Source organism: Convolutriloba macropyga, chromosome 3 (genome assembly GCF_964194025.1).
Source record: "Convolutriloba macropyga chromosome 3, txConMacr16.3, whole genome shotgun sequence".
NCBI lineage: Eukaryota > Metazoa > Xenacoelomorpha > Acoela > Convolutidae > Convolutriloba > Convolutriloba macropyga.
This window is the reverse complement of record NC_134470.1, coordinates 23048972-23068369: the sequence shown is the minus strand read 5'-3', so window position 1 is coordinate 23068369 and position 19398 is coordinate 23048972. Positions and strand designations below refer to the sequence as shown.

The 19398-nt window shown below is 37.2% G+C and overlaps 2 protein-coding genes across 3 annotated transcripts in view; one reads left to right on the top strand and one right to left on the bottom strand.

Moving 5' to 3' along the window:
• The window catches only part of LOC142336075 (sodium/potassium-transporting ATPase subunit beta-1-interacting protein 1-like), a 193321-nt gene that overhangs the window by 83176 nt on the left and 90747 nt on the right, over positions 1-19398 (bottom strand). The gene's annotated exons all lie outside the window — the stretch shown is intronic.
• Positions 1-19398, top strand: part of LOC142336072 (dual specificity mitogen-activated protein kinase kinase 6-like) — a 49075-nt gene that overhangs the window by 23066 nt on the left and 6611 nt on the right. Inside the window, exon 2 of the mRNA XM_075384583.1 lies at positions 11186-11393. Within this exon, the coding sequence (XP_075240698.1) occupies positions 11198-11393 (196 nt within the window). The 5' untranslated portion in view covers positions 11186-11197. The remainder of the gene's footprint in view (positions 1-11185; positions 11394-19398) is intronic.

The window sequence follows — 19398 nt, the reverse complement described above, 5'->3', positions numbered from 1 at the left end:
TGTCGTACGAGAGTCTGGACATGAACGCACGAATTTTTGTGCGTTCATGATCAGACTCTCGTAAGAGAGTCTGGACATGAACGCACGCATTTTTGTGCGTTCATGATCAGACTCTCGTACGAGAGTCTGATCATGAACGCACAAAAATTCGTGCGTTCATGTCCAGACTAAAAAACTAACCTTATGCTTGTAGATGCCCATTGAAGATGAAGATGCCAGGGTTCCATGAGTCCACAAATCCACATATAACGTCTTTTTTTACGTGAGGTACATGAATATCTTTATACTAAAAGTAGACATCCTTTTTTGCTGGCGTGAGCAAAATTCTATGTGTCTATCTATCAGTATTAAGAATAAAATAAACCTCTAATAAGACTTTTTTTATCAGACTTTTTTTTGACACTCATTCAAGAAAGCTAAAAGCAACATAAACATATATCATACATCATAAACACACATCATAGACTCAAACCAGAAGACCGAAGCGAGACAACGTGAGAGACGAGCGAGAGAACGCGAGACGAGCGAGAGACGAGCGAGAGAACGCGAGACGAGCGAGAGACGAGCGAGAGAACGCGAGACACGAGTTGGACGCGAAAAATTGGTTGAACGCACAAAAATTGGGTGAACGCACGAAAGTCTGGACATGAACGCACAAAAATCGGTTGAACGCACGAAAATTGGGTGAACGCACAAAAGTCTGGACATGAACGCACGAAAGTCTGTAGAACGCACGAAAGTCTGGACATGAACGCACAAAAATCGGTTGAACGCACGAAAGTCTGGTGAACGCATGAAAGTCTGGACATGAACGCACGAAAGTCTGGTGAACGCACGAAAGTCTGGACATGAACGCACGAAAGTCTGGTGAACGCACGAAAGTCTGGACATGAACGCACGAAAGTCTGGCGAACGCACGAAAGTCTGGACATAAGCAACTTCCGTCTGGGACGGTCTGGACATACTTGCTTCCGTTTGGCACCTCAGCCTGGGTTGTAATGTTTTGGTGAGCCGCGATAATTGATTTTAAACTTAAACAGTACATGTATACCATAGTGGTCGATGAATAAAAAAAACTTGCAAGAATTTTGCAAATGAATGCATACTGGTACCAAGGTTCTTGCAAGATCAAACAGAACAAGCTTCCCCGGGCCGAGGTTTCACCCCTATTCCACCCCTAATTAGCGGGGAGTAGGGTGTAATCCGTTTTCCCCTGTTTTTTATCGGGGAAAAGAGTGGAAGAGTGTAATTTTAAAAAATTACACTTTAATTACACTCTTTTGTCCACTCTTTTTACACTCTTTGTAAAGAGTGTAATTAAGGGTGGAATTATAATAGATTACACTCTTTTTTCCACCCTTATATTAATTATCAATTATTTTTACACTCTTACACCCTTATTTTTAAGACAGTGTAAATTAAGGTGGATGGATAAAAGATTACACTCTTATTTCCACCCTTATATTAAGTATCAATTATTTTTACACTCTTACACCCCTATTTTTAAGACAGTGTAATTTAAGGTGGATGGATAAAAGATTACACTCTTTTTTCCACCCTTATATTAAGTATCAATTATTTTTACACTCTTAAACCCTATTTTTAGGATCTACACTTTATTCTTAAAAAATATTTTTCTGTATGATCGAGCAATAACTATGATCCATCAATGGGTTTATGAAATAACTATGATCCATCGAAGGTTTTATGAATTAACTATGATCCATCAATGGGTTTATGATCCATCAAATTGGAAAGTGTTCAAAGCGGAGAAATAAGGGGGGAATTTTTTTATTTTTACACTCTTTACACTCTTTTCCCCGGTATTTTTGGGTAAAAACCTCGACCCGGGTCCAAACTCCGCACGTCAAAGATCCCGAAGATCTTCGAAAAAAAAAAATGGTTATTGCAAGTAAGATACCAGTTCCACTCCCAATTGCTCAACCACCCGGAGATCAACCATCCACAATCCGCTCTACATAAGCCAATTGTTAAGTGCAATACTAACCGCCTGAAAACGCACCGTGATACATCTAAATAGCTACTGCCTTCCAAAATCAGTACGTATCAGAAATTGATCAGTCTAAAAATTTCGATGAAAGCGAGAGAGAGAGAGAGAGAGAGAGAGAGAGAGAGAGAGAGAGAGAGAGAGAGAGAGAGAGAGAGAGAGAGAGAGAGAGAGTAAATTTATCCTCGCCCGATTGATACGACAAAATTAATATAAATACAAAATTAAACATAAATCATACATCGACAACAATATTAATCATAAACCATATTATCAACAATATAACCTCATAAACATCAAGTTAATTAATTATAGGACAGTGACTGAAAACAAGGCCAGAAGAGGACACGCAACCTGCTTTCCAGCTTGCCCTGCATTTGTTCAAAACTGATAAATTATTAGACAAAAATCCATAAGACAGAATCCAAAAGACAGCAAAATTTAAAAACATTCTTGCCATCAGATGATTCTCAAAAAAACTATTTTAACATTAAATTATGGACTGAAACCTTATCATCCTCCTACGGCCAACAGCACCCAATATTGTCCTAGTTTTATGGCTCCATTTCACAGAAAAAGTTTTTATTGCTACTTGTTCTATAGGGTCAGTTTCGGAAAGAATAATTGTCAAAAATTTGTTAAAAGGTGAAAATTTTCCTGGGAGAAGTGGCGGCTAAAACTTTGGCTTAGACTTCAGCAAAATATTAAGAGATTTAAAAGGAGCTTTGATTCACCTTTAATCATCAAAAAACGTTTTTTCGAACAAGCTCATCGTTCGCAAGTGTGTAAGAATATTTTAACTCATGGTAAATATTGGAGACCTGCTGGGAAAAGATATTGCATTTTCAGCAAATTTATCAAAAAAGGCACGGTGAAGAATTGAGTTTCGCTCCATTTTGGACATACCCGATCTTTCCAATTGAAGCATATCATTCGAAAATTTTTCTGCATGCAGCAAGTTTAACGATTTCAGACCGAAAATTAGAATCTCAAAAATTTTTAATTCAAAGACAAATTTTGTCACCAATGAACAAATCATTAATTTGATCTCGGCGTTTCAAGAAAAAAATCATTTTAAACATTTTTTTCTGCAGCTGATGCCCTACAAATAAAGAAGAAATTGTGCAGCATGCATAAACCAGTATGCCGTACTGCATATTTGCATTTATTACGCTTGAATTGTATTCAGGTCACCGATATCGTGGAACAAAAAGCCTTAGCTTTGGGATTACACTGTACTGTCTACTCATTCTTGCAACAACCAATTTGATGTGCAACTGATAGGAAAACTCTGAATCAACTGTTATCCCAAGACATTTAGATTCATTTTTCATAACATAATCAGATTCTATTTTGAAATGATGTTTGGAAGCACTTTCTTTTATTTCAATTCAAAAAGGTTTTAGCTGTTCAGCTTTTTTTGCGTTAAGTCACTTCGTTATATTAAGAAGAGTAGTTTGAATTTCTTCACTCGAGCAGTTCAATCCATTTTTATTATTGTCGTCGGCAAAGAGATAAACATCGATTTGAGAGCACAAATTTGGCAAGTCATTAATGTAAATCAAAAATAAGAGTGGCCCAAGGATGGATCTCTTAATTACGCCACAATTTACAATTAACCAATTTGACGACACAACCGCTATTGTTACTTCGTGTGATCGTTTCCATTTCAATCCATTAGAAGCTTGAATATTTTCCGTGCGTCTCCGATACATTTCTTGATTTTTTTATAATACGCTCTTTTTGCCTTCTCGATTCTCTTTTCGAGTCACATCCGAATGACCCTAAATTTGTTTAGCAGAGTCAAATTTGGTTTGTCTTTTGGTCCACTTCCTATGCATCAAATTACGTTGCGCACATAGATTTTTAAGATTATTATCAAACCACTTCGGCAGACAACTTTTTGTGGGATGAGTAAGCTTTAAAGGAGCATATTAATCATTAATCAAAACAAACACTTAATGAAACTCGTCAACAGATCTGCTTCCTCAGCATTAGGTTGTATTGAAAGTTTCAGTTAGTTCGTGATTCAAAAGGATTTTCTTTCTTAACCTTATCACGGTGATAAAGAAAAGATGTGTTTCCCATAAAGTTACTTTTGGTTTCCGTTTTTCCCTGAATGTTCCATTCGAGCAACACTTAATAGTATTCAGAAATATTTTGATTCTCAAATATAACGCAATCATTGAGCAAGTATTGATGAATACAATGATCAAAGTACAATACCGAGTCATCGCTGACTAGAGTTGGTCCGTTCGGTAGAAGCCGGAAACAGTTGGAGTGGATTGTATTTAAGTGATTCTGTGTGAGTAAATGCTCCTTTAAGATGTCAATATTGAAATCATCACAATTAACTATTGGAAAAGTTTGCAAAATGAAATTTCTCAACATTTCAACCAAAGATTCTACTAACTTCACTTTGGTTGCCCTCGGTTTATTGTTTAACTAATGCATGACGAGAAAAATGTCCTACTTTTTTGACTTTATCAGCCAATGATTCTTCTATCATGTTTTCGCTGGCTGTTCGGAAGGTGCATTAATTATTAATTTGTATCATTACGCCGACTCCTTCTCAACAGAAAGCGCACTACTAAAAGTCACCAACGACATTTTACCTAATTTAGAGCTAAAAAAGAGCATTTTATACATTGGAATCGCTCTATCGGCAGCCTTTGATACAGTGGATCATGATATATTTCTATCAATTCTTGATGTTAGCATTGGATTGCGAGGTTCTCTTCTCTGTTTCCTAACAAGCTAACTGAGTGGTCGACCTCAGAGAGTATCAGTAAAAGATGTTTTGTCTTCAGAACCGCAAATAAAAACTGGGGTACCACAAGGATAGGTTTCAGTCCCCCTACTTTTCTCCTGTATGTGCTTAGACTTCAGCAAAATATTAAAAGATTTAGTAGGAGCTTTCATTCACCTGTAATCATCAAAAAACATTTTTTCGAACAAGCTCATCGTTCGCAATTGTGTATGAATATTTTAACTCATGGTAAATTTTGGAGACCTGCTTCATGCTTGTAATAATCTCCCCTTCTGGTAAAAGATTTTGGATTTTCAGCAAATTTATCAAAAAAGGCACTGTGAAGAATTGAGTTTCGCTCTGTTTTGGACATACCTGATCTTTCCAATTGAAACATATCATTCAAATATTTTTCTGCATGCAGCACGTTTAACGATTTCAGACCAAAAATTAGAAGCTCAAAAATTTTTAATTCAAAGACAAACTTTTCTCACCAATGAACAAATCATTTTTTTGATCTCGGCGTTTCGAGAAAAGAAATCATTTTAAGTATTTTTTTCTGCAGCTGATGCCCTACAAATAAAGAAGAAAAGGTGCAGCATGCATAAACTAGTATGCCGTACTGCATATTCTAATTTATTACGTTTTAATTGTATTCAGGTCACCGATATCGTGGAGCAAAAAGCCTTAGCTTTGGGAGTACACTGTACTGTCTACTCATTCTTGCAACAACCAATTTGATGTGCAACTGACAGGAAAACTCTGAATCAACTGTTATCCCAAGACATTTACATTCATTTTTCATAACATAATCAGATTCTATTTTGAAATGATTTTTGGAAGCACTTTCTTTTATTTCATTTCAAAAAGGTTTTAGCTGTTCAGCTTTAGTTTTTTTGCGTTCAGTCACTTCGTTGTCTTAAGAAGGGCAGTTTGAATTTCTTCACTCTAGCAATCAATCCATTTATATTATTGTCGTCGGCAAAGAGATAAACATCGATTTGAGAGCACAAATTTGACAGATCATTAATGTAAATCAAAAATAAGAGTGGCCCAAGGATGGATCAATTAATTACGCCAAAATTTACAATTAGCCAATTTGATGACACACCCGCTATTGTTACTTCTTGTGATCGTTTAGATAAATAGCAGTTAAACCATTTTCTGGCAATAATTTCTCAGCAAAATTTGGTTATCTAATGTGTCCAAAGCCTTATTGGGGTAGAAAAATTTACCAATTCTACTTCACGTCTGCTTATTTTTTGGATTAATTCTGCAATGGATTAATTGTTGAATGTTTTTTCCCGGAAGCCGAAAGTTGAATGCTTAGAATATATTAGATTAAAATTTTCCATGTAATAATATATTCTGGTGAACATTGCTCTCTCATATATTTTGCTCAAAAACCGTTAATAGAGATTGTGGTCTATAAATATTTTTGTCCAAATGGAAAGCTTTTTTGAATGGAGGAAATACCTCAGTTTTTTGAATTCTGAAAGGAGGCAATCCTCATTGAAGGGTTGATTTTTTGGTGAAACTAGATAGCGGGTGACCACAGATTCTGCAGTTTTCACAACTTTGTTTTTTTTTCATTTTCAGCCAAAGATGTTTTCTCCGGAAGAGGCTTAATGATTCCTGTTATTTCATTGTTAGATAATGAAAGCCTTTTAATTGATATTTCAACCTCATTAGGATATTTTATAGATTCAGTGGGAATATTTTTCGGAATTTTCTTGCCAACATTTAAAAAAAACTCAATAGTTTTTTTGCAACCTCAAAAGCAATGGATTAGATTCAGTACTCACAAAAACAAGTCTCTAATTTAGAAATCTTGGTTTTAATAAGAGTCTTTCCTTTTCAATCATTCAGAAGCTTGAATTTTTCCGTGCGTCTCCGATACAATTCTTGATTTTCTTAAAATACGCTTTTTTTGCCTTCATGATTCTCGTTTCGAGTCACATCCGAATGACCTTAAATTTGTTTAGCAGAGTCAAATTTGGTTTGTCTTTTGTCCATTTCCTGTGCATCAAATTACGTTGCGCTCATAGATTTTTAAGATTATTATCAAACCACTTCGGCAGACAACTTTTTTTGGGATGAGTAAGCTTTAAAGGAGCATATCAATCATTAATCGAAACAAAAACTAAATGAAATTCGTCAACAGATCTGCTTCCTCAGCATTAGGTTGTATTGAAAGTTTTAAATAGTTCGTGATTCAAAAGGATTTTCTTTCTTAATCTTATCACGGTGATAACGAAAAGATGTGTTTCCCATAAAGTTTTTTTTTGGTTTCCGTTTTTCCCTGAATGTTCCATTTGAGCAATACATAATAATATTCAGAAATATTTTGATTCTCAAATATAACGCAATCATTGAGCAAGTATTGATAAATACAATGATCAAAGTAAAATACCGAATCATCGCTGACTAGAGCTGGTCCGTTCGGTAGAAGCCGGAAACAGTTGGAGTGGATTATATTTGAGTGATTCTGTGTAAGTAAATGCTCCTTTAATATGTCAATATTGAAATCATCACAATTAACTATTGGAAAAGTTTGCAAATCGAAATTTCTCAACATTTCAACCAAAGATTCTACTAACTCCACTTTGGTTGCCCTTGGTTTACTGTAAATTAATGCATGACGAAAAAAACGTCCTACTTTTTTGACTTTATCAGCCAATGATTCTTCTATCATGTTTTCGCTGGCTGTTCGGAAGGTGCATTATTTATTAATTTATATCATTACGCCGACTCCTTCTCAACAGAAAGCGCACTACTAAAAGTCACCAACGACATGTTACCTAATTTAGAGCTAAAAAAGAGCATTTTATACATTGGAATTGCTCTATCGGCAGCCTTTGATACAGTGGATTATGATATATTTCTATCAATTCTTCATGTTAGCATTGGATTGCGAGGTTCTCTTCTTTGTTTCCTAACAAGCTAACTGAGTGGTCGATCTCAGAGAATATCAGTAAAAGATGCGTTGTCTTCAGAACCACAAATAAAACCTGGGGTACCAAAGGATAGGTTTCAGGCCCCCTACTTTTCTCCTGTTATGTGCTTAGACTTCAGCAAAATATTAAGAGATTTAGTAGGAGCTTTGATTCACCTGTAATCATCAAAAAACGTTTTTTCGAACAAGCTCATCGTTCGCAAGTGTGTAAGAATATTTTAACTCATGGTAATTTTTGGAGACCTGCTTCATGCTTGTATTAATCTCCCCTTCTGGTAAAAGATTTCGCATTTTCAGCAAGTTTATCAAAAAAGGCATTGTGAAGAATTGAGTTTCGCTCCATTTTGGACATACCTGATCTTTCCAATTGAAACATATCTTTCAAATTTTTTTCTGCATGCAGCACGTTTAACGATTTCAGACCGAAAATTAGAAGCTCAAAAATTTTTAATTCAAAGACAAATTTTTGTCACCAATGAACAAATCATTAATTTGATCTCGGCGTTTCGAGAAAAAAATCATTTTAAGTATTTTTTTCTGCAGCTGATGCCATACAAATAAAAAAGAAAAGGTGCAGTATGCGTAAACCAGTATGCCGTACTGCATATTCGCATTTATTACGCTTTAATTGTATTCAGGTCACCGATATCGTGGAACAAAAAGCCATAGCTTTGAGATTACACTGTACTGTCTACTCATTCTTGCAACAACCAATTTGATGTGCAACTGATAGGAAAACTCTGAATCAACTGTTATCTCAAGACATTTACATTCATTTTTCATAACATAATCAGATTCTATTTTGAAATGATGTTTGGAAGCACTTTCTTTTATTTTATTTCAAAAAGGTTTTAGCTGTCCAGCTTTAATTTTTTTGCGTTCAGTCACTTCGTTGTGTTAAGAAGAGCAGTTTGAATTTCTTCACTCGAGCAGTTCGATCCATATATATTATTGTCGTCGGCAAAGAGATAAACATCGATTTGAGAGCACAAATTAGACAGATCATTAATGTAAATCAAAAATAAGAGTGACCCATGGATGGATCTCTTAATTACACCACAATTTACAATTAACCAATTTGATGACACACCCGCTTTTGTTACTTCTTGTGATCGTTCAGCTAAATAGCAGTTAAACTATTTTTTGGCAATAATTTCTCAGCAAAATTTGGTTATCTAATGTGTCCAAAGCCTTATTTGGGTAGAAAAGAAATTTACCAATTCTACTTCACGTCTCCTTTTTTTGAATTAATTCTGCAATGGATTAATTGTTGAATGTTTTTTCCCGGAAGCTGAAAGTTGAATGCTTAGAAAATATTAGATTAAAATTTTCCATGTAATAATATTTTCTGGTGAACATCGCCCTCTCATATATTTTGCTCAAAAACCGTTAATAGAGATTGTGGTCTATAAATATTTTTGTCCAACTGGAAAGCATTTTTGAATGGAGGAAATACCTCAGTTTTCTTGAATTCTGAAAGGATGCAACCCTCATGGATTCCAAATTTTCGAATCATGTGAAGTTTCTTGGCTTCATTTTGTTTGACAAACTTTTATTTTCAAAGCAAATTAGCTCAGTTACTTCTACCTGCTATTATATGCTATGGAGGATCTATTCTATCAAAGAAACAGTTGATAGGGTTGTCCTAATAGAGTTGGTAAGAGTTATAATTATTTCGCGGCTTTACTACTGAAACTTACTTTATTATGGATTACCTGCTGTACTTCATGGGATGTTACAACGGATAATGAATTGTGCAAGCAGTCTGATATTTCGACTGTCACCCGGAACACCAACTTCAAGATTCATCAAGCAGCTACAGTGGTTACCTGTGCAGAAAAGTGTGTGTTCAAAGTTTTGCTTTCTGGTCATCGCCCAATTCATCATCCTCAGCGAGTTCCAGGGTATCTTAGCTCTCTTGTGTCTCGCAATGATAAAGTTACAAGATGGCAGTATATTTACAATCTTAGGAATTCGGTCATTAAAACTAACTTCGGAAAAAGGGCTTTCAGCCATGCAATTCCGCACGAATGGAACAGACTGCCATTTGAATTAAAGCTAATACCAGATGAATTTACTTATAGGAATAAACTGAAAACTTTTTTCAAAAATTTCTTATTGTTTTGTATTGATGAGTATTTAAATGGTGCCTAAACCTATAATAATAATAATAATAATCACGCTTTTCGAGGACAATTTCTTGTTTCGCACAATAATAGGACGCTCTCCAGTTTTGCCACCAGCAAGTCTAGGCGTAGAAATTTCTCGTCGAGAGCGACACCCATAGATGAAGCAACATCCGTAACGTCTATCGTTTCGGAACCTTTCTCCCCACAAGAATCCCTTCGTTTGATAGCTGTTTGGCCAAGAAATCGGAAGTTGGGTAGCTCAGTGTATTCGCTTTCATTTGACATCTATTTAACAAGTTTATCACATGCAAATTTTGTCAAAAATTAGTTCATGCAAGTTTTGTCAAAAAGCAGGATTCTGATGCTTTTACCTTTTGCTCCAGCAATTTTCAGCAGACTAAAAATTTAAAAATGCTAGAGCGCTCGTTCTGTGTGTGCTTTTTTAAACATTTTTACGGTTGTCTTTCCAAAATGGTTATCTTTCCAAAACGGTTATCGTTTACGGTTATCTATGCCAAATTATACTGTAAAATATTGAAAACATCACCCCCAAAATTTAAACTGCCCGATCAATTATATTGAAATGACTTAACCTCAACAATGAATACATTTAACGTTTAATTTTCCCTCTATAGCATAAGATCAAGAGAAATTGTACATGAGACTTGACTTATAATATGTATTCACCAAAAGGTTTATCGTTGCCTTAAATAACTGCTAGCTATTAAATAGAATTCGGGTCTTTCCCATTATAGCCCCCCATGAAATTATAGCCCCCCCCCCCCATTATGGTATAATTACCATGTTTGGGGGGGGGGGCTATAGGTTATCTGACCACTAAGCTGGGGGGCTATAATGGGAAAGACCCTAGAATTCTGCCAATTAATTGATTGATGTGAATCCCAATTTGATTCCCATTACGAACTGAATTCTTGCACTTGGCATATCAGATGTGGATGTCCTATTGGTACTTGTTCTGTACAGAAACGACTTAAAACTACTCAAACTGTGACTGATTGAATTGATATGGGTCTAAAGAACCCCTGAGTTTACTCTAAAGTCTATATTATTATTATTATTATTATTATTATTATTATTATTATTATTATTATTATTGCTTTGGTTTTTGGTAGTCAATCCACCCCCCCCCCCCCCCAAATATGATAATTATAATATGGGGATATAGTGGGGAAGACTCGATTGTTTTTAATCGCGCGTTTACTTGGCAATGTCACGATATTTGTATTGCTCACAATTTCGGTATCCAAGTAAGTCTCAAAAGACCGGAAGGGGGTAGCCGAGGGGCATTCAGTTATTACCAAAAAGCTTTAAAGACTCATTTCAGAGAGAATTTGATGGTCACACAAATCGTTGTTCCGTCTTCTATTGCGGTTACGAATGGTCAGTCTATTCAAGATGGAGGACCATATTCGGAAGGTGGCCCTTTGAACAAGCTCCCAATGCAGACAAGTTTCAATGGATTGCTAGAGTACGAATTAAACCCCGAAAAATGTGAACGAGTTGTTAGTTATAATCGAGAAGGTGGCTGCGGTAAGTTTTATGTAGCTCTTGCCTGGAAAGAAAGCAGGCTTTTTTGGATTGATTGCAAATTTGGACCCAATACAAGCTTTAATAATAATATGAATTTACAACAAAAAGTTGAGGGGATTCAGTATCCCTCTTACAGAAGTTAGGTAATACATATTGAGCATCTACATGAATAGCACCAAGAGCAGAGGTTAGTCTCTGAATAGTTTTCATGGAAAAAAGTCCAGAAGATCGACAGGAGCTTTGGCTTGAGGCCCAAGGGCTGGGTAACATCAACTGCTGGTAAATGTTTTATGAGACTGCAAGTTCTCACCAAGAATTCTTGATATTGAAGCTCAGTACTAGGGTATTCAATGTGTGGGATAATTCTGCAGTCGCGAGAACTCGCTCTTCCAAGTTTGAATGTGAATTGTGGGTCAATGTCATGTTCAAAAGAGATAAGAATTTTTGAGAAAGGGTGTGTCCCATTATGCCCCGTCCTCCAACTTAGTGGTCATATAGCGTACAGTCCCCAGCCCATTACCGTAAATACACCATAGTGGGGGCTATAATGGGAAGACTCAACAGGTCTAGTCTTTAATTGGTGCGACCCCACCAATTGTTTTCCTTCTGTGCCCCCGGCTTCGTGGGTGCATTTTATTTGCCTTCCAAGCGAATTTTGTCATTTATTTGCTATTGCTGTTCTCTGATTTCTGGGGTACAAGGAGGTTGATTAATTGCTCTCAAGCAAGGTTTAGCAATTATATTAGTACTGTTTGTCTTTTTTATGCGATTTTTCGCTTGACCGATTTTTTGTCTGACCGATTTGACTTTTCGTCCTCAAAACAAGGGATGAACTGGTAGCGCTTAGCGGGCATTAAGTTCTCTTAGAGCCTTACAGCTCAGTCTCCAAGTAAGCGATTCACAGAAACTGTTTTTGAGACTTATGCGTACGGTTCGTAGGGCATGACCCCTTCCCACTTAACTCCCCCTCCCGCCACATCAGCCCCCCTCAGTTCACCCCAGTCCCTATCCCTGTATATCGTTTAGGTCGAAAGGGCCCCGTGCAATCAACCGGTCGATTGAAAGCAATTCGCCCGACGAACCACTCTTTATCCACACCTTGATGTTCAATGGCTCACACAGAAGGATATGCCTCTTGAACTTCAAGAAGATGGACAAAGAGGGTATCCTAAAAGCACTGACAGAAGATCCATTCATTCCATACTGCTGGACAAACCCTGTACTGGACAACATTGGCACGAATGTTTAGAACCCAAATTGGACACCTTTGTTCCTAGAAAAACTGCACATCGATCATCACTGCCTCACTGGATTACAACCGCTTCCAACGTCATCAGGAGGCTCAGAACCGCAGAAACCCGAGCTGAAAGGCGTAATAACTGAAAAGCAGAAACACAAACTTGCGCAGCTGAAGGCTGATGTGGAGTGCTTGTCTAAGGAGGATTTTTTTGCTGGACGTTCTACAGAGAAAATCTTCAAACATCTGAAGCGAGCCAAATGGGCACCTATTGTACCGCCTGTAATGAAATTAGCAGACCAGAAATTCAGAACAGCGCTAGAAAAAGCCAACATGTTCAATGAGTACTTCATCTCAGTGTACAACCCAAGAGGCACTTGCGAATTTGAGAACCTCCAACATTCACTAGTTTGTGACTTTGACACAAGTCCTGAGAAAGTATGCGTAGAGAGCTCGACAACACCAAGGCGGCGGGTCCTGACGGCATTCCCCCATGTTTTCTGCGAGGTTGCGCGGAAGGGTTGGCTAAGTCCCTGTCCTTCATCTTCAGAAAAGCAAAAGAGACCGGCAATTTCCCGTCATGCTGGAAAATCTCTTGCATTAAGCCACTGCACAAGCAAGGAGCCAAAAACAAGGTCGCTAACTACCGCGCAGTTGCTTTGTTATCTTGTGTCAGCAAAGTTTTCAAGAAATGCATTTACGACAAACTACTCGAAATCGTTGAACCCCACATCTCCGAGTGTCAGTTCGGATTTCGAGGAGGCAGATCATCCGTACTCCAGCTTCTGGTCTCTCTGAACAAAATCGCGGAGAGCAAAGACAGCTCGAAGGCAACCCATGCTGTCTACTTAGACCTGAAAAAGCCTTCGACAAAGTGGATCATTCCATTCTAGTAGCAAAACGTCAAGCTCTAGGAGTCAGTGGTCGATTGCTCAAAATAATCGAAAGCTACTTACACAATCGAAGACAATTTGTTCAAATCGACGACGCCGAGTCATCAAAAAGGAAAGTGACCAGCGGTGTACCCCAAGGCTCTAGATCAGGACCGCTCTTCTTTGTCTACATAAACGATCTTCCCGAAGCTATCATTGATTTGTTCGTGAGCGTGTTCCTCATGGCAGACGACAACAAGCTCTTAGCCAGCGGTGCGTCCCTTCAACGATCCCTGGCGAACCTGGAGAATTGGTCACTTGCCAACAAAATGGAGTTTCACCCAAGTAAAACCAAGATAGTGATATTCTCGGGGCTGCAACCCGAATACAAGCTCTGCAACGAGTCAATCGGCGCGGTGAATAGTCACCGGCACTTGGGCCTCAGTTTCTTCAAATCTGTCATGGTCAGAAGACATATCCAGAAGCCTTGGCAAGGCATACGGATCCCTCAATCTGCTTAAGAGGAACGTCTCCACCAAGCTGAGAGTCAGTGCGAAGCTCAATCTGTACAAAATCACAGTCGTCGCTGTCATCGGCTACGCATCGCCCTGTTGGTACGCTTCAAGAGGCGACATGAAGTTAGAACTGCTCCAGCGTCGCGCGACGAAATGGATTCTGCCAACCATCAGTGACTACAAAGAGCGCTTAGTCCATCTGGACGTGCTACCAATTCCACTTTACCTTCAAATGCTGGACGTTCTCACAATGACTAAGATATGCAATGGAGCATATCTGTTGGGAGGACTTCATATCTCTAAAGGACGGACCCAGACGAGAAAATGCGTGAGCATTTTCTTGGTTACGTCCCCACTCATTGCCATGCTTCATACGCTTCATTTCCAGCATTTTTCAGTGTTTCCTCTCCGCTGACAACGTGTGTGCATCTTTCCAGTCAATAACAGCGTTGTTTAATTTTTTCCGCCGGTATAACAATGTTTTTTGTTTCTTTCCAGGACACTTAGGTAGTCCTTCAGCCATCCAATTGTAGCTGATTTTACAATTCGGCTATTGTTCGTTCTTAAAATGTGACTAATGCGTTCTAAGGTACGTTTTTCGATCTTCCATGGCATCGACTTTAAAATATTTCTTGGGTCCTGCATGTTTTTCTTTTCTTCCTTTGTTTGAAGTACGGGTGACTTCTTGTTGCTCCATACTTGTCTATAGCTTTTGTCAATCCAGCTTTACAGCTACTTTTTTTCTTTGATGTACCACGGTCTAACCGCACAGTCGAAAATCAAACCGCTCTCTACGCACGTTTCAATTATTTTCGCTTGTCTACGTTTTTGGAGGCTGATATTTTTCAGTTTAATTCTACGTTTTACGCATAAGACACCTCTTTTCTTTCCTTTTCATGATGTCTCGAACCTGGAGGGTTATCGCCGAAATAATTGTTTCCAGATATTCATTGGTTGGTTGGTCCCTTGCCGCTCTGTTGAATACTTGGGTGCAACCATTTTGCGTGTTTTACTTTCCTTGACGCTTGTCCCAGCTTCCTCTGTATGTGGTGTCTTTTGCCGTACATGCAAAAAGTCCTGTGTTTCCGTTATACCCAATTGGAGGCAACACACGCCAACAATGCTGTAAAAATGTTTTAAAGTTCCTTCTTCCCAGGCCCGTTTGTGTAAATTCGTTTCATTCAACGAAGGCTCAGACCTAAAGAAATAATGACTGGTGCCAATACGATCGCTTCGGTAATAGCAGGTGTCAAAAGACCTAAGCACCGTCATATCTATGTCGGACAACTTAGCCAACATATCTCTGTCACAGAAATGAAAAAATACTGTGAAGCAAACGGCATTTAACTCCTTCACATTCGTCAAATTTCAAGAGAGGAATCACACCTTAAGTCATTTCATTGTATTTGAAGATGAAAAAGTCGAATCACCGGAGTTTTAGCCTGAAAATTTTATTGTACCAAGATTCTATCTGAACGGGACAGCTTGTGAATGGCTGACAAGTGTTGAAAAAAGATGACTAGAATTTAGGATTTCTAACAGCATTGAAAAGCGGATGTTAAACTGTTTCCTACATAACAAACGCTCTGTGAAAAAAACAAGAAAAAAGATTTGAATGCTTTATTGCAAATCAATGAGACAGATATTGGAATATGTGTCGAATCATTGATTAGAGATAATAGGTATGATAATTTTCCTTTTGCAACAATTTTGCCCATCTGGTTTTTAAGTTTCACTGCACTGCGGCTCATTAAAAGAGGCGGAAGAATTTGTTTTTTTTTTAACATATTGAATATTCAGAGAATTTTTGAAAGTCAATCGTGAGAGCTCTTCGAACGCTGCTGTGTATCCTTGAAAATTCAGGCAACTATGCTTTTCCTATTCACCATATACAGAATGCCTGCAGGAAGTGTTAAAATAATTTTAGATATTTTTAACTTTTTGGAAGATAAAAAAGTTACGCTTTAAAAGAATTCTTCTCTTGGGCGATTTCATCATTTCCTTGTACGTCAAGAATGATGCTTCTTTTTGGAAGAATTTGCTCTAATCCAGCACGTTAAAAGCCGATCTCGCAAATCCAGAGGACTTCTGGATCATGTTCTATCGTCCGACGAAATTCGTGTTTATTTAAAATTGAACACTTTTCCTACTCAATCCTCAATCTGTTCAATCCCTAATTTTTTCGATTGGTAATTGGAATCTTAGTAAACCCAAGAACAAATACTCTACCAGAACTGGAAATTGTATAGGCCTGACTTGTATCTTTATTCGCTCTTAAGTAGTTTCAGCATAGAGCAAGCTCCGAGCGTTGATAAAGCCTGGAATGACTATCTGGCTGCAGAAGAAAATAGATTGATTGATCACTAACCGCTTAATGTTAAAATCTTCTTTGAACATAAATGGCCGTTTTATGACAATGAACTGCTATTTCTGAAGAGGAAGCAGAGGAAATGTGAGTAATTTTATCGAAACATCCGAAGCGTTGATTTGAAAGCGGATTTGGATCTGAATACCAAAATTTATTTTGATCTGAAAAAACGGGCGTTGGTTATCAACAATATCTCGTATGAGATGTACACGTCAAAAGTCTGCGTTATTGAAGTCCCTACTTGGTAAAGAAGAGCAGATACTACCAAAATGTTGAAATATAGATTTCAAAAAGTATTTTCAAAAGTTGGGATGATTATTGCATCAATTCAGGCAGCTGGATGTCAGGAGATCGTCACTTTGACAAATAATCAGTTATGTGACTTCACTCTGTTATCCCTAAGCTATTTGAAGAAGCTACTCACAGCTTCAACGATTATTACATCAACACTGGTCAGGATTCCGACAAGTACTGTAGAATCGTTTCCTAATGATTTGTTTTCCGTATTATTGAACCTCATCAATTTTTCTCCGGAAAAGGGAATTTTCACTCGGGTTCTTAAACAAGCAATTGTTAAACCTTACATAAAAAACGTTAATCTCGATCCCGCCGATTTTGCAAGCTTTCAACCACTGTCAAACCTGAGTTATACATCGAAGTTATCAGAAAGATCAGCTCTTGTACAACTTAACTATCGCCTTGAAAGCAATGCCTTTTTTTGTTTTTCAAAGTGCCTAAAGAAAATTTTACCCAACTGAAAGCGCCCTTCTAAAAGTTACTTAATATAGAGCTAAAGGAGCACTTTTTAAATTGGGCTCAATCCATCGACAGCCTTTAGTACACTTGATCATAATTTATTTCTATCACTTCTTGATCTTAGCGTTGGATTCCGAGTTTCTGTCCTCTGTATTCTAAAAAGCTATCTCTGTGGTTGATCTCAAAGTTTTTTTTAATACTTTGAGATCAACCACAGAGATAGCTTTTTAGAATACAGAGGACAGAACCTCGGAATCCAAGGCTAAGATGTGTTGTCTTTTGAGCAGAAAATCAAAACTGGGGTTCAAAAAGGATCGGTTTTAGGCCGCCTGCTTTTCACCTTTTGTTTGCAGCCATTAGAGCTGATATTTAAACAGCTGCAAATAAACTATCTTTTCTAAGTGGATGATACCGTTATTTACTTACTCTATGAGTAAGTAAATAACGGTATTTACTTACTCTATGACTCAGAAGTTTGATTTGATTATTAGCACCTTACAGAAATAGTTTTGTGGGGCCAAACTGAAATTTAACACTAGTAAAACAGAATTTATGAAAGTAGTGCGATAGAATTCCTTCAATGCCGACCTACAGTTCCCTATGGATTACCTGTGCAGAAACGTGTGCTGTTCAAAATTTTACTTTTTAGCTATCGCCTAACTCAACGGGTTCCAGGGTATCTTAGCTCTCTTTTGTCTCTCAATGATAAAGTTACAAGATGCCATTATATATAAAACCTTCAAATTCCTGTCCTCAAAACTAACTTTGGAAAAAGGTCTTTCAGCCATTCTTCCATATGAATGGAACAGACTTCCATTTCAATTGAAGCTAATAAAAGATGAGCTTACTTATAAAAAGAAACTGAAAACTTGTTTATTCTAAATGTTTTCAATTGAAGCACTTTTGAGTTCTTAAATGGTGCCTAAACCAATAATAATAGAATAATAATAATAATAATAATAATAATAATAATAATAATAATAATAATAATAATAATAATATTAATAATATAATGATAATAATAATAATAATAATGATGATAATGATAATAATATAACAATGATAACAATCATAACAATGATAACAATGATAATAATGATAATAATGATAATAATGATAATAAAGATAATAATGATAATATTAATGATAATAATAATGATAATGATGTTAATGATAATATTGATAATAATGATAAAAATGATAATAATCATAATAATGATAATAATGATAATGATAATAATAATAAATAATAATAATAAAAATAATGAGGAATAAATTTCTCGTTTTACGATAAGTGGTGCGCTTCTGTACTAATTGTTATAACTTCTGGCTTTTTGTTGAGAAAAGTTTTGTCGTCGTTGCATCAATGGCACAGCAGACGCACTGCACAACATGCAGCAGGCATCTCAAAGGGAGAGGTGCTACGTATGCACCAATTACCAACATGTTTGTACAGTGGGCAAGTCAGTTCTATAAATTGGAATAAAAATTGAGTTCGCACAATTTGCATATCAGAGAGACACGACCGACCCTTGGGGCTCTCCTCGCCGAAAAGGGAAGGCAGGCATACAGCGAAACGTTCAGGACGCTCCACAAACTGTCCTTGAATCGAGGCTTCTTTGAAATTTGCTCCTGTGACATTTTGTGCGAGTGAGAGGCCACAGCTTTCTTCTTTAGATTTAAAAATTTCAGTGTTTTCAATATGCGCTGCTATCTGCAGCAAAAAACGTAAGTTTTTAGAATTTACCCTCATGGTTGCAATGATTTGCAGGTTCCGCATCGTAACTAGACCTGACAAGGCGAACGACAGGTCAATTAAAAACAAATAACCTCAAAGCTCTGTGATGAATGAAGATCTGTGATGAAATGAAATGAAACTCAAAATCTGAGACAAAGGTGTACTTTGTCGGTTCAACAATCTAATGGCGCAACGTTTTATCTCAAATACCATCAAGTTTCCGTCAGATATTCTTTTAAAAATTAGGCGTGAAAACTGTCCTAGAAAAGTGAAAGCACTGTTCTGCGTCCACTTACTACCCTTCTATCTTTGACAAAATCAACAGTCAAGCCATCAAACGAGCAGCTTTTCGAACGCATTTAAGTCATGAGCCTTCAGTTCTCTTAGATTTTGATGTGATGAGTGGACACGGTTTTTGACATCCTTCTTAGAAGCCAGACTTGCGCGCCCAATCGCTACGGAAGATATTAAAGGATTTTTCGCACCATTTTGCGCTTGCTCAATTGTAGAACTTTCGGT